This window comes from Aotus nancymaae, unplaced genomic scaffold (genome assembly GCF_030222135.1).
Source record: "Aotus nancymaae isolate 86718 unplaced genomic scaffold, 86718_ANA_hifiasm-v0.15.2.pri h1tg000057l, whole genome shotgun sequence".
In the NCBI taxonomy this organism is placed as follows: Eukaryota; Metazoa; Chordata; class Mammalia; order Primates; family Aotidae; genus Aotus; species Aotus nancymaae.
In genome coordinates, this window is record NW_026988471.1 from 68,110,493 (window position 1) to 68,133,459 (window position 22,967).

At 41.3% G+C, this 22,967-nt stretch overlaps 1 protein-coding gene across 1 annotated transcript in view; it reads left to right on the forward strand.

Moving 5' to 3' along the window:
- ANTXR1 (ANTXR cell adhesion molecule 1) overlaps positions 1-22,748 on the forward strand; it is a 260,387-nt gene extending 237,639 nt beyond the window's left edge. Inside the window, 2 exon segments of the mRNA XM_021671061.2 lie at positions 18,802-18,933; positions 18,935-22,748. Coding sequence (XP_021526736.2) covers positions 18,802-18,933; positions 18,935-19,063 — 261 coding nt within the window. The 3' untranslated portion in view covers positions 19,064-22,748.
- Positions 22,749-22,967: the final 219 nt, after the last annotated feature.

A 22,967-nucleotide genomic window follows, 5' to 3' on the forward strand; every position in this document is an offset into this window, starting at 1 on the left:
TACAAAAAAACAGCCAGATGCGGTGACAGGTGCCTGTAGTCCCAGCTATTCAGGAGGCTGAGACAGGATAATCACTTGAACCTGGGAGGTGGAGGTTGCAATGAGCCAAGACCATCCCACTGCACTCCAGCCTGAAAGACAGAGCAAGAAAAGAAGACAGAAGGGGAGGGGAGGGGAGAGGAGAGAAGAGGAAGGGAGGTGAGGGCTGCAAGCCAGGAGCAGCAACATAACCAGTGAGTGGAGGCTGAGAATTCTAGAGTCAGAGGCCCATCAAGGCCCCTGGGGTGACCTTGTTATCCTGGTAAGAGTATGTGCAACTAAGAAGAACTATTTAAATAGTAGAAATGAATTAGAGGACATACCATTTGTCATCTCTCTCAGTGGAGCTTTCTGCTGAGTCCACTTTTAATGAACAAATAAAATTCATTAGTAATTAGCAACATTCTTTATTTATAATCCAGGTGCTGAAATCATCCCCAAAGCTTTACCCTACCTCTTTCCAAAGGATTTAACATGTATTTTTTTTTTTTTCCTCTTACAAGGTCTTAATGTGAGTCCAACAAACCACTTCTTCCCAGATCATGTAGAACATGAGCTCAGCCCAGCCTGGGGAGAAGTATCACAGACATTTCATTAGTGCAGGCTGGATTCGTGAAGCCTTTTGTGCACCATGAAAATGGGGCATTTTGAAACTGGCTCGTGGTCTTATTTCAGATCCAACTCTGCATGGTCTTGCAATTAGGAAGAGTATGGGGTCCAGTGGAAGCCTGAAAACAGTTTTGAGGTTGGATAACTTAATGCTTTTTTTTTTACTCCTAAATGAATCACAGATTTTGAGTGCTGTAAATTTTCCATTTCTCTGTCTGACATTCAGGGTTTTGACTACTGTCTTCCTTTAGTTTCAATCTGAGAGGCACTCTGGCAGGATCATGGCAGCCCTTACCTGAAAAGCAGATGAGTCCAGGAAACAGTTTAGAGGCTTCTGGGAGCCAACTGGGCAGGTCTCACCTCTTTAAAGTGGGCAGCCAATGCCATGGTCAAAATTGAGAAGCTGCCCAAAGCCCAGCCTGATCGCAGATGATCACCACAAGAGCCTATCACGGCACCCCAAATGCCCAGCACTGGGGCCACTCCTTTAGAATAAAATACTGTTATCAGAAGGTTCCTTTCTTGAATTATATTATTTAGGTTAGAAGTTCAGCTGACCTGCCAAAAGCCCAAAATAATACAAGTTTCAACCATTGAACTTTTTTTTCCTCTCACATATAACTCTCTGGGAATAAACTATCCAGGTCGACATGGCAGCTCCATGCTGTCACATGCCCAGGCTCCTTCCATCTTGTTTCTCCACCACCCAAGAGTGTGGTTCTTGTCTGCATAGTCGTGTGCTCTTTCTTTTAAGGCACAGCTTGGAATTTGGATATATCATTTCTGCTCACATTCAGCTGGCCAGAGCATCGGTTACATGGCCACACCTTGACGTAAAGTAGGCCACACCCATCTACAATCCACGCACCACGCTACATCAAGCCCAGCATCATTTACTGCCTCCTGAACCAATTTTTGCATGGAAGGCTGGGAAATGTAGTCATTGCTGGCTGGTCATGTGGCCAGTGAAACTCAGGGATTCTACTAAAGGAAGAAAGTGAAAATGCATATGGGAGACAGTTGTCAATCTCTGTCATAGTATATTTTTGTGTCTATGGAAAGATAGATTAAGAAATAAACCACCGTAGTGGACCCAGCTTGTTGATCAGATTAAAGGTTTGTCTCTTAGAAAGCACAGAGGATTATAAGGGAGAGGCACATAAGACAAGCAAGTTGTGATTGGAAAAAGGGATAGGGACACACAAGGCAATTCTCCAGGAAGGGTTGCCGGAGGGCGTTGAAATTCTAAAGAAGGAAGAAATAGAGTCATGGAAAGCTGGAACAGAACGGTGGAGACTGGGCAAGTGTTGGGACTCACGGCAACTTCTCAAATGGGTAATATTACTCGTGGCCAACTCTTTTCATGACTATACCTCTTGATTCATTCTGCCCTACATTCATTCCAATCTAAAAGCACATGCTTCTCAAAAGAAAGAGCATAGAGTTTAAACAGACCTGGATTTATATCTTCTCTTGGTCACTTACAGAGATAGCCTGGGAAAATTACTTAGCCTTTCTGAGCCATTTCTACATTTTTTATCAGGTTAATGGGGATATGAACTAACAGTGCTTTTAGGAGAACAAAATGAGTTGATGCATATAAGGCAGCTCATGCCAAGCCTGGCACAGAGTAAGCACACAGTGAGTGGCAGATGGGATTATTATAAAACTTTTCACTCCATCACAAACAGCTGGTCCCTCAAATGAATACATACTAGTAGGGGGCTTGGCCAGTGTGACAATGTCGTGGGATAGGAAAGCAGTGTGTGTGTGAAGTGCTGAGAACTTAGCAGACTCCTGCCCATTTAGGATGTTTCTCTTAGTGTGCTCAGGCTGCCATAACAAAATACTATGGTCTGTGTGGCTTAAACAACAGAAATTTATTTTCTCTCAGTGCTGGAGACTAGAAGTCTGAGATCAGGGTGCCAGTGGGATCAGGTTCTGGTGAGGCCCCTCTTCTAGGCTATGTGCTCATATAGCCACTTCTTGGTGCACATGTGTGAAGAATGAAAGGAAGCTCTGCGGAAACTCTTCTTAAAAGGGGACCAACCCCGTCATGAGGGAGCCACCCTCGTGACTTCATCTAACCCTAAGTACCTCCCAAAAACCCCATCTCTAAACACCATCCCATTGGAGGCTAAGGCATCAACACATGGATGTGGGGAGACACATATTCAGTCCATAACAGTGCCACTCACTGGCAACAATACAGGAAGCACAAAAGCAAATTTGTTTTTTTAAAAAATTAATATTACATTTTGGGGGAAAGATGTTGACAGCTACAGACATAGGAAAAGAACTCATCCTGAAGATGCCATTCCTCATATTGGTGCAAAAGAAGAAAACAAACCTTCATCCGTGAGCTTGTACATATGGAGCAGGATGAGGTTGGAGGTGTGCACCAGATGAATCAGTAATTTCATAATTTTACATTTCCACATCCAAGCTAAATAACGTTCTTGACCAAACAATCTTAGTCAGTTTATCTTCTGGCACCAATATTTAAAGCCAATACCTCAACATAAATAAAATAATAAATCAAAAGACTATACTAACGGTGGTTCTAAGTAGTTAGAGTCGTTTAACTGGAAACAGGAAAAATATCCTGAAGATTCTTAACAGGGGGAGACAGAAAGGGCAAGAAGGAAGTCTCTAAATAATATTAGTTCATCCTGAGTCAGACTTTCACTCACTCAGCATGACCATGCCATGGTGTTTTGTTTTGTAAATCTTAGAAAAGTGCATTAAAGCTAAAGTATTTGACCCATCCAAAATGTTGATTAAAACCAGGCTCTTTGGCAAAGTAATTGCTACACTGCTTGGCAGGACCCAGGAGTATACCATGGACATTGATGAGAAGATAGTCAGTACCAATGGCTGGTTTTTAGAAGAGCAAAGTTAAGAAACAATATTTAGGATGTGCCACACTGAGTCACCACTCAAGCATGATTTGCTTCCTCTTAATGTTTTCAACCTTCTCCACCACCTCTAAAGTATACTCCCCAGGGTATCTCTGCATAAGTCTTTTTCTTGCCCCTTTGAAAGGTGTGAATTCTCAGAGCCAGCCCCTGTTCAGTGACAGCATTTTGGCCACCTGATCACTTTTCCTAAATCTCCTTTCTCCAATCTTATTTTTCTTGATTTTTTGAAATTTGTCAGAACTAAACAGGTGCAAACATAACATGCCATGATTTTATATAGTGATGAGATTTAAAGAAGGGATTTAAACAACACACAAGGAGATTTTATTTCCATATGTCACCTAATGTATTTTTGCCCTTTTTGGCTACGATGGTTTACTGACCTTCCTCAGGGGCCATCAGAGTGAGGCCTTCACCATTTGGCCTTACGAATGTATTCATTTGTATGACAAGTAATTAGTTGTAACTTTATGCGTAGGGTAGACTTGGACACTTAGTATTTCATGTAGCCTTAGGACAGAGTTTGTTCATTCCTATTTTGATGGCAAGACTACTTTATCTTACTGTGTTTCCTCTAGGTATTCATTAATATTTTTTAAGATTTTCAAGTCAAAATGGCAATTTGAGTATATATATTTAGCCTAACTGCAGAATCAGGAGAGACTTTTCAACCGTGAGCTACCCACTGGCTGCGTGAAGGTGATAGGATATCATAGGCTCAACAAGTAAGCATGCACAAGTGTGTAAAGAGGCAAAAACCCCTTTCCATGTTGTAGCATCTTTCCCAGTCCTCTCTGAGTTCAGCCCTTTCTCATCACCATAATAACCTACATTTCTTTTTTTTTTAACTTTTATTTTAGGTTTGGGGGTACATGTGAAGGTTACATAGGTAAACATGTGTCATGGGGGATTTTGTACAGATTATTTCATCACCCAGGTATTAAACCTAGTGTCCAATAGTTATCTTTTTTGCTCCTCTCTCTCCTCCTACCCTCCCCCTTCAAGTAGACTCCAGTGTCTGTTGTTTCTGTCTCTGTGTTCATAAGTTCTTATCATTTAGCTCCCACTTATAAGTGAGAACATGCAGTATTTGGTTTTCTGTTCCTGCATTCATTTGCTAAAGATAATGGCCTCTAGCTCCATCCATGTTCCCACAAAAGACATGATCCCATTCTTTTTTATGGCTGCATAGTATTTCATGGTGTATATGTACCACATTTTCCTTATCCAATCTATAACCTACATTTCAAAATGAACAGTGCTTGATAATATCCAGAGGACAGAAAGGGAAGTGTGGGATGTTTACCTTTGGGATTATATCTTTCTGTCATCCAGTTATCCCATCTTTCTCCTGGGGACCTTGGTTCTAGCGGTGTCAGGCAATGATGACAGCACACATTGAGATCCTTCACAGCACCTTTGGGAAGGGTGCCAAGTTCAGAATCCAAAAATAAGGGAAACCTACAACTTATTCTCAGCTTCCACATACCATGAATGACTCCACTAGGCAAAGAGATGAGTAGCTACTTGTTTCAGTATTATTCCATAACAAACCATCCCAAAACCTAGTGACTTAAACTACAATTTGCTATTTTTTCCTCACATTTTTTGGGTCAGTTGGGCTCAATTGGAAAGTTCTCATTTTGAGTCTCTCATGAAGTTGTGTCAGATGGCAGCTGGGGCTGGAATCACTGGAAGGTTGACTGGACATCCCAGAGGGCTTCTTCACCCCTTTGACTGCCCTTCATTGTACCTCAACAGGCCTCCTGCAGTAGACTAGCTGGGATTTCTTACATGGAGGCAGAGGGCACCAAAAACAGGAAGCAGAAACTGTCAGGCCTCAGAGGCAGGCTCAAAGCTAGCACAACATCACTTCCTTTACATTCAAAACGATCACAGCCAACCTAGATTTGAGGGAGTAGAGGCATGGGCTCCCCCTCACCACAGCACATGTGGCCTACAGGGGGAAAGGATGGCAGCCACTTTGCAAGTAAGCTACCACCACCACAAACAAGAAGCAAGAATTATTTGGGATGGAAGCTTTTCCCTCTTCCCAGAGAGCCCTCAAAGAGCACCCTCCCTGCTACTCTTGGGTGGCCCAGTGATTAAATGAGCAAAGTAAAATTTGTGCAGATATAATTGTGTAAAACATTGGAGAAAAGTAACTTAATAAACACAACCACCTTTGGACTTCAATAAAGCAAGCAGATGAAAAAGTAAAAGATATAGAGACTTTAATTAAATCTAATCAAAAAATGATTAATGAATATTTATTTAGCAGCACCCTTCAAATAGATAATTCATATTATTTTCTTAACTTGTAAAAATTGACTATAACTTAGGCCACAAAGAAAACCTGAAAAAAGAGAACATATAATTTTTACTGTAAACATATACTACCAGAAATAAAAATAAAAAGCTAGAAGTTAGCAATAAAGGATTAAACTCTTGCTTTAAAAAAGCACTTAGATGCCACTGCACTCCAGCTTAGATGACAGAAAGAGACTCTGTCCCAAAAAAAAAAAAAAAAAAGAAAAGCACTTTGAAGTTTTGAAGCACTCTCATAAGTTACTGTTCAGTCCAAGAGGAAATCAGAATTGCAATTAACTGGGATCCTAGAAAATAATGACAATTGGAACATCTCAATAAAAACTCATGGGATTTGGAAATATCATGACCTTAAATTCTTTCATTATTAAACAAGAAAAAATGGAAACAAATGAGGTAAGCATTAGTTAAAACTTAGAAAATAATATGAAACAAATCTACAGACAACAGAAACAAGGAATCTATGAATAAAGAACAAATTAATGAAAACAAAGCAAAATCAGTAGAAATGAGAAATAAGTCTTTAAGACTTTCTTTGGAAATACCAGTATCATTGATGAATCTTTGAAAGACAAATCCAAAAAAGAAGGTCAGAAAATGAAAATATGTAATTATTAAGAATGACATAAGGTGTATCACAACGAATAAGGAGAATTGTTTACCTACAAGAATGCCCTATGTACAAAGTACAAATCTATGCAAATGCTTTTAAAATCTTGATGAATGAGTGATTTTCAAGAATGGATAAATTATAGAAGTTGACCCCCAAAAAAGTACAAAACCTGAATAGGTCAATATCTGTGGCAAAAATTTTTTAAGGCATCAAAGAACTATGCTTTTAAATAACACCATATCCAGAAATTTTTGAGAGAATTATCCCATGCTTATCCACTTGTTATAAGAACAAGTAATTCTTATGTTATTTCAGAAATATAGAACATATATAAAGATGAAAATCCTCCCAAATTGTTTTGTGAAGTTAACATAATCTTGATGAAAAGTAGCTCATAACAAGAGAAACATGGCCAAATTCACCTATGAATTTGGGTACAAAAATCCTAAATCAAAAATAATTGACTTCAGAACTTTTCAAATGTGTATTTTATCTCTTTTTATCTCTTAAATACACATTTATAAAATATACATTTTCACAGTAGGTGAAAATATGGAAATAATATAATGATCTTGATTGATATCAAAAAGATATCTGATACAATTTAAAATGTTATTTTTGAAACTATCAACTGACTGTGAAGAGGAAATTATTTTCTTAACATGAATAAAATTATCTATCAATATGGTTATCTTACTTTATAGCAAAAAGTTATTTGATAATTGCTTAAATTTTTAAACACTTATATGAAATTAAAGTGTATTCTTAACAGAAGTAAGGATATCTAAACTACTTTATTATGAAATATTGAAGATATTCCTACTAAGACAGTAATAAGAGCACCTGACATCACTTCAAATCTATTCAATAAAACAAGAAAAATAAGAACAGATAAATATTAGAAATGGAAAAGATTAAATTATATCAACAGAAATACTATGAGAATTATTTAAATACAAAATAAATATACTAAGAGTAGGATGCTAAAATAGAGAAACTTTACAATACCAACAATAAAATAAATACAGGAATAAATGTTTAAAAGAAGGCTGGATATTAGAAAATCACAAATCTTGAATGTGCTATTGACAGATGAGAAAATATAAAAATATAAAAGGCCATTTTCTCCAACTTAATTTATGAATCACACTATTATAAATAATCAGTTGTTTGGAAGAACGATCAGATGAGACTAGTGCAGATAATCTTGAAAACTAATAAAGATATAATACCAATATCACAATACGTTGCGAAACTAACAATCAACACTGCTGCTAGATATAGACAGACACATCAGAGAAGTGGAGCAGAGATCTGAAAAAACAAACAGAAGAACAAGTGAGGATTTGCTATATGATAAGGCTGGCATGAAATTAGCTGGAAGGTGGTAGATTATTTAACAAATGGTATTGGCACAACTGGCTAATTTAGAAAAAGATGTAATAACTTTGAACTTGCACCTCACATCTTATAGCAAAATATATTCCGAATGATAATAGTTAACATTTATTGAGTAATTTTATGTGTCCAGCACTGTTCAAAGTTACTTATAGGCCAGGTGCGGTGGCTCATGCCTGTAATCCCAACACTTTGGGAGGCTGAGGCGGGTGGATCACTTGAGGTCAGGAGTTTGAGACCAGCCTCACCAACATGGTGAAAACCTGTCTCTACTAAAAATACAAAATTAGCCGGGCATGGTGGTGCACTCCTGTAATCCCAGCTACTTGGGAGGCTGAGGCAGGAGAGTCACTTGAACCTGGGAGATGGGATTGCTCTATTACACTCCAGCCTGGGCAACAAGAGCAAAACTTCATCTCAAAAAGAGTTATTTACCATTTTCATTAATCCTTAACAATAATTCCATGAGCTAGGGTCAATTATTTAACCCACTTTACAGAAAACAAAGAGAAGTTAATTAATTTGTCCAAGATAACAATGAGTTGCAGAACCAGATCTTGAATCCTAGTAGTTTAGCTCTAGAGTCCACATTCTATAAACATAGAAAAGTGAAACTATAACATAACTAGAAAAGAATGATGAGGGCCTTTCTAAGGCCTATGAAAAACAGACTCTGTGAGCCAGGGGCAGTGGCTCACACCTGTAATCCCAGCACTTTAGGAAGCCAAGGCTGGTGGACCATCTGAGTTCAGGAGTTTGAGACCAGCCAGGCCAACATGGTGAAACCCTGTCTCTACCAAATATACAAAACAAGTAGCCAGGCGTCATGGTGCACTCCCATAGTCCCAGCTACTTGGGAGGCTGAGGTGAGAGGATCACTTGAACCCAGGAGGCAGAAGTTGCAGTGAGCTGAGATTGCGCCACTGCACTCTAACCTGGGTGACAGTGAAATCCCATCTAAAAAAAAAAAATAATAAACTTTTTGGATTAATAAAATCAGCTACCTACATAAATATATTTAACTTCTGTACATAAAAAATATCATCAGTAAAATTTTTAAAATCACAAACAAAAAAAATAGCTTACATAACCAGTGTATTAGTCTGTTCTTACACAGCTATAAAGAACTACCCGAGACTGGAAAGAAGAGATGTTTAATTGACTCACAGTTCCATATGGCTAGGGAATCCTAGGGGAATTCACAATCATGGCAGAAGGGGAAGCAAGCATGTCTTACATGGTGGCAGGTGAGAGAGAGTGTGAGCAAGCACAGGGGAACTCCCCTTTAAAAACCATCAGGTCTCGAGAAACGTATTCACTATCGTGAGAACAGCATGGGGGAAACTGCCGCCATAATCCATTTACTTCTCTCCCTCGACGTGTGGGGATTACAATTCAAGATCAGATTTGGGTGGGAACACAAAGCCTAACCATATCAACCGGTTTCACTATTACTCTATAAAGAGCTCTTACAAATCCATAAAAAAGATTAATAAAAAAATCGAAACCTCAGTAAAAGTGGGCAAAGCATATGAACAGACAAGTCATTAAAGATGAAATACAAAGGACTAATATATATATATTTATGTGTGTGTATATATGTGTGTATGTGTGTATGAGTGACATATATATACATACATATATATGTGACACATATATCTTTACATATATACACACACACATTTTTAAAACTTTCATCTCACAAATAAAACAGTGAACATGGAAACATACAATTCCTTCAGACAGTCAAATTGGCAAAATTTTTAATTCTAAAACTCTGTAATTTAAAGTGTAGGGAAATGTAAATTTTTAATTCTGAAACTCTGAAAGTGTAGGGAAATAGAAATTCTCATAAACTATTATTGCAACTACAAATATATTATCAAACACTGTAAAAATGTACATAAACTTTGACCCAGAAATTCTACCTCAAATAATTTGTTCTAAAACAATTGACAGATGTATGAAAATATTTATGGATGAATAGTTTTATCACAGTATTGTTTATAATAGAGACAAATTAGATAAACTCTTAATGCCCAACAATAAAGAACTTCTTAACTGCATTTGGTGCTTCCATGTGATAGAAGATTATGCAACCATTGAAAATGACAAGGGAGAAATGGTCACAGTAAACTACTGTAAAACTTTTATACAGAATGATTCTATTTTCTCAAATATATCCACCACTGGGTGTGTGCCTCTGTTCTGTAAATATAAGCACAAAACATTAATTCTGAATGCTGTAATTTAACATTCTCTTCTTCCTTCCTCTCTTTTCATTATGTATTTTTCAAATTTTCAACAAAGAAAACAAAGAACTTTGTAATCAGATGAAAAAAGGGGATTTTTTTGTTAAATAAGTTATATCTCAACATTAATTCTTGACAACCCTTGTATTTACACATGTCCCACTAAAGAGATACCATTTTTATTTCTACCCTTTCCTTCATTTTTCTAGTTTCCTCATGTTACCAAATATTTCCTGTGTGCTTTCATCTTACCCTCAGTTCTGGCATCCAAAGACGTTATTATGGAGAGTGTGCCAGTATGTGTGTCAGCAAAATGAATCAAATAACTAAAAGAGTTGACCTTGGATCCCTTTCTATGAACAGAGCATAAAAGGCAGGCTATTATATGAGATTTATAGGCAGGGCAAGTTTGAGGTGGAGAAAAGGGAGCCGAGAAGGATCAGACCATCACCACTCACAACACACCCTTCTCTTTGCTCCAGCTTTGGGGAAGGGGAAGGAGCAAGACAGGATCTCGTTCTGTTGCCCAGGCTGGAGTGCACTGCAGTGGTGCCATGATAGCCTACTGCAGCCTCAAACTCTTGGGCATCCTTCTGCCTCAGCCTCCCAAGTAGCTAAGACTAAAGGCACACATCACCACATCAGGCTAATTTTTTTAATTTTTTGTAGACACAGGGTCTCACTGTGTTGCCTAGGCTGGTCTGTAACTCCTGGGCTAAAGCGATCCTCCTGCGTCAGCCTCCTAAATTGCTGGAATTATAGGCATGAGCCACCTTGCCTGGCCAGGAAGATAACTTTGAATGTGTCTGTGTATATACACATTTTGTGTATACAGGTATACATACATTCTATACGTGCCTCCATCTATACATATGCTGACATACATATATGTGTATGTATATGCACATTTTTATTTATATGTGTATATGTGTGTGTGCTTGCATGCGTATGAATTTTTTATGGAAAACCAAAATACCAAAGTGAAACGGAAAGGCTGAAAGCAGGAAGACTGGTTTAGTGGTGGCCAAGTAATAGATGATGAGCAACAATGAGGGTGGGGCAGAATGAATGGGTGTGAAGGGTATTTAAGAAACCGAATCAGAGCTTTCTCTGCTTCTCCCTGACTATGGCAGAAGATGGCTGCCCCTCATCCCCAAGATCCCACTTTACATTCCCTCTATTCAAATGATCAGTCCTGAGTACCTACCACTCAGTGGTCATTCCAAATTCACAGGAGAGAGAATCTGATGGGTCTAGCTCAGCACAGTTGTCCACCTCTGGTCCAATCAACTGTGGCCAAGCTCAGGGTCACAGATCACAAATGTGGTTGCTGGGGTCCATCTGTTTGTGGGGTCATTTGACTACTGTCTGTCCTCACCTCTAGACTATATTCTTCATGAGGGCAGGGACCTCACATTTGCTCAATACTGTCTGCAGCACCTTTTGAGGACACAGCTGGTACTCAAAACCCACTTGTCAAAAGGATAAATGCACAAATAAATTAACAAATGAAGAGAATCATAGACAGGATAGAAGGCTAACTATTAAGTCATCCAACCCAGCCATCCATTCATTGTTCTGTTTAATTCATCACTAGAGCACCACCTTCAGCAGGACTGTCAGTTGCCTTCAATATGTCGATGAGGTTTTGTGGTCTAGCCCGAGTTTACAAGAATGATTTAAGTTACGAACTATGCTTATAATTCCAAACAACTGACTTCCAAACAAACTTTGGAAACCTAATTCATTAGTAACTTGAGAAATACCTACACCCCTCCAAACAAGACAATCAATAGGAGAACTAGGCCAGAAAGAAAGGGTATTTGTCCCAGGAAACTTGGCATATATGTTATACTTTTTCCATCTGATTATTTTAGTGTTCTTCCTGTGAAATCCAATTTCCTCAGATGACCTCTGTTCATAGGAAACCATTTGGTTTAATCTGTGGGAGCCATAGCATATTTTTAACCATCTCCAAAGACCAGCTCCCTCTCCACTGAGCGTGCCTGATGCCCAAACAGATGTCTCATAACACTCAGCACACATGAGCTCACCACTGGCAAGTCTTTTGCACACAATCAGCCCACACCTCTTCTCACATCTCCCTGTCTACCCACAAACCTAAATTCAGAACTTGTAGGCAAGCTCAAACTCTTACCACAATAATAGAAAAGCAATAGGCAGACCTCCAATTTTGAATTTTCAATGTATTAATATTTTTAAAAATCTAATGACCTGAAAATATGCACTACAACGCATTAGCCAAACTAATTAGTATAAAGAAATATGCAAACTGGCTGCCCCACAAAAGAATTCAGATTAAAGTATCCAAGGAAAAGGTTTCAAAGGAATTCAAATTTTGACAGAGGCTGGGTGTAGTGGCTCATGACTGTAATCTCAGCACTTTGGGAGGCCAAGGCAGTCAGATCACCTAAGTTCAGGAGTTCAAAACCAGCCTGGCCAACATGGCAAAACCCTGTCTTTACTAAAAATAAAAATTAAAAAAATTAGCTGGGTGTGGTGGTGCATGCCTATAATTCCAGCTACTTGGGAGGCAGTAGAATCGCTTGAACCCAAGAGGCAAAGGTTGCAGTGAGCCAAGATCATGCCACTGCACTCCAGCCTGGGTGACAGAGTGAGACTCTGTCTCAAAAAAAAAATTGATGGAATTAGAGAATATTAGGGCTAGGAGGTCCTTGAACATCATCTAGCTGGTAAAACTTTATTGTACTGATGAAGAAACTGAGGTCCATAGAGAGAAAGTGACTTGCCCCAGGTTTCACAATGAGTATGTTAGTGGCAGAACTAGAGGTAGCACTCTGTCTCCTAACTGCAACCCACAGACCACAGCCCCACCACCAGTGTCCTGTCTCTATAATCCTCGGACCATCAATGTCAGGAGTTCAAACCTAGGGAAATCCAGAACCTGATCAACAAGATTTTTCATCATAACCTTTTCATCATAAGCATTTCAGAATGTGTCACCTCCAATTTAGGTAAAGATTTTTGTTGAGGCACAATTTCCTTTGATAAAGCAATCAAAGTTAACCCAAAAAGTATTTTTAGAGGTAATGTTAACATTTCAAGTGTGGAAGCCAAGGGGAGTACATAGGATTCTTGCCTTCTATTATCCAAGAACCTAGGAGATGTCCAAGGAGACCACGGAGAGGTGACTGAGAAGCCCTAAACTCACAGCTGTGTTCATGGATCCTGGACCTCTGGAGAGCCTAAACCTGCAGGGAAAAATCAGAGCTTTCTAAGACATCTTGCTGCACCTTGGAGCTCTAGTGTATGAGCAGTATTTGCTGAGTGCCAACCTGAACTTGAACGTTGAGCTTTTTAGAGCAGTACTAGGCTCCAGAGGAAAAGCCCTTGAGGCTGCCTCAGAGGTGCTCACCAACCAGTTAAGGAGCAATGTTTCTAATGGGAAACATTTAGAGAAGAGTGCCACATGGCAAATTATATTCTTCATTGGACAAATATTTGTGAAGGGGATAGGGTAGACCAAGCTGGACATCCTGCAATAAAAGAATAGGACATCGATTGAAAGATGTAAGCACAGACCAGATCCCAAAGGGCTGCATATGCCAGTGGAGGTGTTAGGCTTTTATTTTAAAGGTGATGGGGAATCACTGAAGAATTTTGACATGGAGAGTGAATTGACCACACTTAGGTTCTGGAAGAATCACTTGGCTGTGTCAAGAGCTGATGGATTGTGGTCAGGTGCTACACTGTGTGATGCTATCTACAAGTGTTCCAAGAAATCACTTGCACTTTTAGTCTATATTCAGGAAAACAGTATAAAGAGGATGAGTTCCTGAGGCAAACAGAGCTGGGTTTTAATCCCACTCTGCCACTTACTGGCTGTGTAGTCTTGAGCGAGTTATTTAAATAGGTGTGAGACTTGAGTTTGCTTTCTGTACAGTGAAAATAATGATACTTAACTGACAGAATTTTGATGATAAGTAAAGAAGCTAATGTACCTGCACATTTTAAATAGTCCTCCCACCACCATTAGATACAGGCAAATCAAAATGGCACTTTTAAGCCTAGGAGGAAAGCTGGCTAGCATCCTGCTAAGCCTACGTTTAGCAGGAGATATTGTTGCATTTTCTTCTTAGAATCTAATCTCAAAATTTTGTTGCTAATGTGTGAAAATAATGAGCATTCATTCCCGTAAATGAGGACGCCGAGGTAAACTGAGGTCAAAGCCAAATCTTGGATCTGAATCAAACTACCCAAAACCAATACTGCAGAAAATAAAACTGGGTCACAAAGACCAGTGTTATGAAGTGAGAGTTCCAATCGTCCTAGCAACCTTTTAACCAAACACTGGTGCAGATTTGCTGGCCTACATTGACACTGAGAACATCTGGCCTTTCTATTATCCTCTTGCAGGCAAAAAACGATGTTGTATAAACTGATCTTTAGGCCAATTATATGGTCTAAGTGTTACCGTGTTTGTGTTGGCGCTTCTGACTCCAGGTTTTAAGAACTTATTGTAACCACACCCCTCTTACAAAGACTATGGGTCTTACTGTATATTACCCCAGGGATTTATTGATGCCTAGTCTGCACCTTTTTTTTCAGGAAGATAAGTACGTGTAAATTCATCATCAATCAAATGTGTGTGCAGTGCAGTGCACTGTGGGAGGTCCTATAAGAAATGAGTTACAGGACTTAGTGGCAACAGGAGAGAAGAGACATAAGAGAGCAGGCTCTAGGGACTGCTTTGTTTTTCCCTACAATTTTGCTACTTTTTTCCTATGTACCAATTTTATTATGGAAGCCAGGTGTGGAGTGTAGAAGCTCTAGTCTGCAGCTCACTCAGAAAGCACTGAACTAGGATTTGGAACACCTGATACCACCTCCCACTGACCTTTCCACCATAGACAGGGTCATAATTATGTCTGCACATCCCCACCTGCAGAGAGACGGAGTTAGACTCAACTTCATTTGCTAAACACAATGCATGTGCCAGGCACTGTTCCAAGCCCTTCATAACATTGGGTAAGGGAGTCCTCCTAAAACCTGTAAGTGGCAGGTCTTATAATTACCCCCACCTCACATCACACTATGGGGTGTCCCACAGTGGGGGCAAGGCAGAAGCTATGAGCTTGCCCCGTCCACTCTGGCTGCTTGATGAGAGCTCTGGGCTTTTGTGCTCAGATCCAAAGGACCAGGTTGGGGGGGAGGGGGGTGTGGTGCTGTAATGAACCACAGTGCAATGCTCTGTGGTAGGTGACCCATGGGTGCACCCCTGGGGTGTTACTAACCAGAGGAAGGAGGACTCTTTGCCTCCCCCATCACCATTTTACCCAACCCCATCTGTCCCTCTGCTGCTCTGGCCAAGACACCATGGCAGCAGCTAGAAGTGCTGACCTTGGGAGGTCTTCCTCCCCACCTCACTCCCCCACCAGCCCCCGCTGCCCTCTTTCATCCCATCTTCAGCTGACAGATGTGAGAGACCATCTTTTAGTCCGTGGATACTTTCACACCTTTTTGGAAACACCTGGGAATCCTAACATGGATTATGAACATAGGTATTGGCAGAAGAAGGCTGGGAGCTTCTGATTTTGTCTCTGGACACAACAGCCTCTGGTAAAAATAGTAGAGTGATTTATTTCAATGGAAGAGAATAAGTACATGAACTTCTGGATTAATTAATTAGCCTTTCCTCTGCCCAACCCAGTGGCCAGCTCTAGAGAAGATCTGAAGCCAGATGGGCATTCAACCCCAGGCACCAGCAGCTCCTTCCCCAGGATGAAGGTTTTCCATCATCTTTAAAGGACATAATCTCTTGAGCCTCTCAGTCTCACTTAGCATGTCTAGGAACAAAGGGCAGAACAGATAGCACAGTAAATCCCAGCTCAAAACTGTCGTCACAGGAATTCATCACAGATGGTAGTCATTAGGGCCCTCACATCTTAAAGGAAAGCTTTATCCAGAATCATAAATAAACTGTAACCAAGGCTTAGATTTATAAAGCTATAAAAGAGGGCAGCTCGAACAGCCGGGAATGTACAGTACTGGGTTACAAAATCAGCATCATGCCTGAGAGGCTGGACATAAACCAGGAGCTCTGGGCAGTACAGCAAGAAGAGGGGATCTTCTTTCTGCAGTAAGTGGACCCCCAGTCAGAGCCTCCCCTGCTTAGCCCCTGGTTTCATCGCATGTAATGCTAGCTCAGAGAAGCGGGGTGCTGGCATCTAAACATGACATTGCAACTCATAAACCAACTGCAGTCCCATCAAGCTGGGCCCTTCCTCACCGAGATTCCCTCTGGCTAATGCTATGTCCTGGGAAGTAATTTTAGTTTTTTTTTTTTTTTTTTTTTTTTTTTGAGACAGAGTTTCGCTCTTGTTACCCAGGCTGGAGTGCAATGGCGCGATCTCGGCTCACCGCAACCTCCGCCTCCCGAGTTCAGGCAATTCTCCTGCCTCAGCCTCCTGAGTAGCTGGGATTACAGGCACACGCCACCATGCCCAGCTAATTTTTTGTATTTTTAGTAGAGACGAGGTTTCACCATGTTGACCAGGATGGTCTCGATCTCCTGACCTCGTGATCCACCCGCCTCGGCCTCCCAAAGTGCTGGGATTACAGGCAATTTTCAGTTTATTGCTAAGGTTCTCTACCGCCTACTTTTCCTAAGTGGCTCAAATAACTTCGTTTTTACCGAGAGTCCCCATACCATGGAGAACACCCTGTGAGGCTGTGAGTTGCGGATCAGCAAAGCACAAAACAAGGCTGTAGCCTTCCCAAAGTTTCTCATCTGGACAGGGAGGCAACGCATTTACAGATGAAATAACTGTAGTATGCAGGCTCAAATGTGTGGTGTAGAGAACTAGAGAACTCAAGGAAGCAAAGGGCAAGTGGAGGCTGGAGTCGCTGTGGGGAAAATGTGTGGAGGAAAAGGGACATGATTCATGACTTGAAGTGGGCGCAGGGCTGTGTACAGGGAGGGAAGGTTTTCTCAGCCCCACAGCTTCCCACCAGCATGCAGCCTGTCCCTGCTGCGGCCCATCCTGAGCCAAGTCTCTAACAACACACTCTCATTTTCCTCTTGTCCTGGAGCTAATTTAAGCAACAATTGTTCCCCAAATTCCACACCTTACCCTCTTCATTCCCATTCAGGCTTGTCCCTAAAAGGCCTGGAAAGGGAAACTCTGTGCTCTCTGGACATGTCTCATTCAGGCTGGACACCACAGGATAGCGTCCATCCTGGAGCATGTGGCCAGGAACAATTTCACACCCAAGCACCAGGCTCAGCATACAGGGCAGCCTCAGAGAGGTGCGGCCCCACCCTGGCCTCCGTGGAGAGCGATTCTGTAGGCATCCAGACATGCCAGAGAGGGAACAGTAAGACGACCCACAGGCATGGGAAGTGAGGGGAGCCAGGAGCCTGCAGGGGAGTGGGTACCCAACCAGGCAAGTGGCCAAGTGAAGAGAGCTTATACCAGCATGGAAGAGGTGAGCAGGAGAGCCCCTGTCTCCCCTCCCTTGCAGAGCTGAGTGTTGCACAGAGGCTCCTGAGTGCCAATTGAGACTAGGGGGTATCTGGTGGAGGACAGAGAAAGCATGGCTGTTACTCTGGAGAGCAGAGCAGAGACACTATAGGGGAGACAGGGCTACTTAAGGCTGGCTTTGGACGCTGCCTTTCAGGAGGTTGCTGTAAAGGATTCCAGGGTCTTCTCTGCATTGTTCAGTTGAGTACCCAGGAAGGGTAGGGGAAAAGCAGAATTCAGGGTAGATGCCTGCTTGGCAATAAAATGTCCCCAGGTTGTATTTCTTAAGGTACATAGATTGTCATTTCCTGTGACAACTAAAGGTACCTGCACAGGTGCAGCCGCATGTGGAAGAGGGAATCCCACAGCCAGAACAAGGACACTTTGGAGAAGGCAAGGCATGGATGGGGAAGCTGTATTGATCACATCAGTAGAGATAGCTGCCTCCTTCATTTATTACCCATGACAAGCAGTTGAGTGGGCACAGGCGAGGTAAATGCATCAGGGCCTCTGAGGCCCACCTCTATTGGCCACATCCATGACAACTCCAATCACAGATTCTAGCTACATCCTTGAATTACCATATAGGAGAAGCTCATGGTCTTAACCTTCTGCCATTTCCAGGCATGTAAGTGAAATGAATCAAAATAAATCACTTTTGTTTATGAAATATGAGGACCCCTTCCAGAAGGCAAAGTAGCAGTAGGAAGAATAATTCTAGAGTCTATTTTGGGTTAGAATCACCAATCCAACCTCTTCCTAGTTGTATGGCCTTGAAAAAGTTAACTTCGCTTTTCTGAACCTGTTTTCTCATCCATACAGTGGAACAGTTAATAATTCCCGGTTAGCAGGGCTGTTAGATTCAATCTGATGACCTCTGTACACAGCACCCAGTTAATATCAGCCTCCTTCCCTTTCTCCAACTTGAGACAGTTGGACTCCAGGAAAAGATGAACTTTAGCCAGGAAAAGGAAGCGGGGAGCCCACTTGTCCTCAGGTTCTACTAGGTGCCACTAGAGAGTTGTCACCTAGAGGGGCCTGCTTTCCACATACTCCTTGCAAGCCTCCCACCACACACCACAGGCCCTGATGTGAAGCCGTCTGCTCATGTTTCCTTCTCTCTGATTGTCTTCTAGGGGCGCTGCATCAACTTCACCAGGGTCAAGAACAACCAGCCAGCCAAGTACCCACTCAACAACGCCTACCACACCTCCTCACCGCCTCCTGCCCCCATCTACACGCCCCCACCCCCTGCACCCCACTGCCCTCCCCCCCGCCCCCAGTGCCCCCACCCCTCCCATCCCATCCCCACCTTCCATCCTTCCCCCTCCTCCCCAGGCTCCACCTCCCAACAGGGCGCCTCCTCCCTCCCGCCCTCCTCCAAGGCCTTCTGTCTAGAGCCCAAAGTTCCTGCTCTGGGCTCTCTCAGAAACTTTGGGAGGTGCTAGAACAAGTCTTTCCAGTTAGAGGAGAGGAGTGGTGATAAAGCCCACTGACTTTCACACATTCTAAAAATTGGTTGGCAATGCCAGTATAACGACAATCATGATCAGCAGAAAGAAACAGATATTTTAAGTGGCCGGAAAGCAAATGATGAGGCAACTACAGTCACCTTTATAGCCAGCCATCTATCACTTCTAGAAGGTTCCAGAGACCATGAAACTGCAAGATGCTCTCAACAGGAATGTGTCTCATGGAGACCAGCAAGAAAATCACTTATCTGAGGGTGAAATGCAGCGTTGGATAAGGAATACATTGCTGGGTTTCTAAAATGCTGCCTTCCCGCCTCTCCTCCACCTCCATCCCTGGACCCTGGACCCTAGACCCTTGGCCTGGGAGCCAAAGGACCCTCACCCCTGTGCACCACCCAGGAAGGAGGAAACCTTTGCCTACAACTTTGGAAATACTGGGGTCCCTGGTGCGGTAAGAAACTCAACATCAGACGGGTATGCAAAAGGACATTCTCCTGATATTTGCAGGTATCTAAAAATATATGCCATCTTTTCCTTGCAAAGTCTTCCAGTTTCCAAGTGAGAAAGGGAGCAGGTGTTTACTGATGGAAAAGGTATGTTGCTATGTTGATGTGTAAGTGAAATCAGTTGTGTGCAATTGACGGGCGTATTTATGGGAGCATCAGCCAGTTTCTAAAACCCACAGGCCATCCGCAGCTAGAGGTGGCTGGCTTTGGCCAGACGTGGTCCCTAGATCAACAGACAATGCTGTTGTCGAAGAGCAACCTGTGAATGATTCATGTCAAAAATCAGGTTTGGCTTCAGTTTAAATCATTTGAGGTATAAAGTTTATCCTGTTTTCCAGAGATAAACATGAGATGATCTTTCCAAAATAGCATCATTAGAAACTGTCACATTGTATCACTAGTTTTGTTTTGTTTTTTTCTTGGTAGAGTTGTGCACCAGAGACTTCTGGGTAGAGCTGAGAGACAATGATCCTGACATAATAAGGAAATAATCCCCAGGTTCTTTGATTAACCTCCATAAGGCATGCGTGTGTACACAAACATATTTTTCTTTGGCTTTTCAACACAGAATATCAGTTGTTAACCAAGGGGAAATACATCAGATGTGCAACACGGAGATGCTCTGCCTGAAATTCCTACCATGCCTGGGCTCACCTCGTTTCTCCAGGTCTTTCTGGATCTGTTTAATCAATAAGCCCTATAATCACTTACTAAACATTGGGCTTCATTACCCAGGAGTAAAAACAGAGATCACTGTTAGGGGCCTCCTGCATCAGCCTGTTCAAAATTATCTCCTTCTCCAGCCTTCCACAAGTCCTAAAATTCCTGTCCCAAGCCCCCCAAATTCTCACATCATTTCTAGAACAAAACAGAATATAAAATAAATGTAAATATAGTGGCTTGGGATGTGGTCTCCAAAGATCCTTCAAGAATACATCAACCCAGCTTCATTCTCTCACTTTACTTAGAACAGAGATATAAGGGCCTGGAATGCATTTATTTTATCAATACCAATTTTTGTGTCCATGGCAGACATTGCTAATCAATCACAGCACTATTTCCTATTAAGTCCAATGATTTCTTCACAATCCTTCTCAAATTACAACTCCAGAGAGGCACCACTCAACAGTCAGATGGACCCAACAGTCAGATAAGAGAAATGAACCCTACTTGTTTTATCTATCTTAGAAAGCAAAAACAAACAGGAGTTTCCAGGGAGAATAGGAAAGCCAGGGGGCATAAAAGGTACAGTCAGGGGAAAATAGATCTAGGCAGAGTGCCTTAGTCAGGGACCACTGGCACTGAATCTGCAGTGCCAACGCCAAACTGACACATCTCCAAGTGTACCTCCAACCCTAACCTTCTCCCACAGCTGCCTGCAACAGAGTCTCCCAGCCTTCTCAGAGAGCTAAAACCAGAGATTTCTAGACTCATGAAAGCAACCTCCCAGCCTCTCCCCAACCCTGCCACATTGTCTATTTTTAGAACACTAGGCTTCTTCTTTCATGTAGTTCCTCATAAGCAGGGGCCAGAATATCTCAGCCACCTGCAGTAACATTGCTGGGCCCCTTGAAAACCATTCCATAGAAGAATGGGTTCCCCAGGCTCACAGTGTAGAGATGTTGAGCCCATCACAGCTGTTTTGACTGCTGGCAGTCTAAAACGGTCCACCCACCCCGTGCCGCTGCCACATGATTCCTGCGGCCATTCAAAAGTTCACGCCAAGATGCTGACGTTGCTGAGCAACGAGATGGTGAGCATCAGTGCAAATGCACCATGCAGGATCTCAACAGTGCATCAGTCATACGCCCAGTGCAGTTACAAGATGTTGTTTTTGCAACGCGTTTTGATGGAATAGGGAACTGCAAATGTATGATGATTTTGAAAAGGTTTAGCAAGATTTGTTCTTAAAACTGACTCAGTGTGTCATCCCCAGTCACTTAGAATTACAGTTAAGGAGAAACTTCTATAGACTGTATGAAAAAGGTGTTATCTTCATAGTGGGCTATTACAGGCAGGAAAATTTTTTAACTGGTTTACAAAATCCATCAATACTTGTGTCATTCCCTGTAAAAGGCAGGAGACATATGATTGTGATCAGAAAACTGCACAAAATTATTTTTTTCAGCCCCCATGTTATTGTCCTTATGAACTTTTTTTAATTAAAGCCAAATTTTTGTTGTATATATTCATATTCCATGTGTTAGATGGAAGCATTTCCTATCCAGTGTGAATAAAAACAGTTGTAGTAAATTATTATAAAGCCGATGATATTTCATGGCAGGTTATTCTACCAAGCTGTGCTTGTTGGTTTTTCCCATGACTGTATTGCTTTTATAAATGTACAAATAGTTACTGAAATGACGAGACCCTTGTTTGCACAGCATTAATAAGAACTTTGGTAAGAACCATAGTCTCTGTTGACAACCAGCTCACAGTTTCTTGCCTGAAGCTTGGCGCACCCTCCAGTAAGACACAAGATGTCTCTTTTACCAAAGTCAAGAACAGAGCTGGTGGATTAATTAACAGTCTTGGGTATCTGGCCATGGGTAACCTCATTGTAACTATGATTAGAATGGGCAGAGATGATCTTGAAGTGTCACGTACACCAAAGTCCAAACACTATGTCAGATGGGGGTAAAATCCATTAAAGAACTGGAAAAAAATAATTGTAAGACGACAAGCAAATATTTCAGCCCAATGTCAGTAGAACAAAAATTAATGCTGTGTAAAATGGGTTGAATTAGTTTGCAAACTATATAAAGATATATGCAGTAAAAAGTCTGTTAATGCACATCCTGTGGGAATGGAGTGTTCTAGTCAATTGCCTTTTCTAGTTATCTGAGCTCTTCTATATTATCATACTCAGATAACCAAATTAAAAGAATTAGAATATGGTTTTAAATACACTTAACATTAAACTATTCTAACTCTTTCTTCTTTCTGTGATAATTCAGAAGATAGTTATGGATCTTCAATGCCTCTGAGTCCTTGTTATAAAAAATCAGTTATCACTATACCATGCTACAGGAGACTGGGCAAAACCTGTACAATGACAACCCTGGAAGTTGCTTTTTTTAAAAAAATAATAAATTTCTAAAATCACTTCTTTTTTCTGGTTATTTGTCTGTTTGTTATAAAAATAAAGTCCAACATATTCAAGTGCTCAATATCCTGATCATAATACAGTGGTTGCCGTGCTATACATCACGTTTCTCAAATGATTTCTTGCCTTCCACTAAACTCTATATTGTCTGGATTACTGTCACTTCTTCTTTAGTAAGTATTTCTTATTTCTCATAACAAATTTTACATTAAAAATGT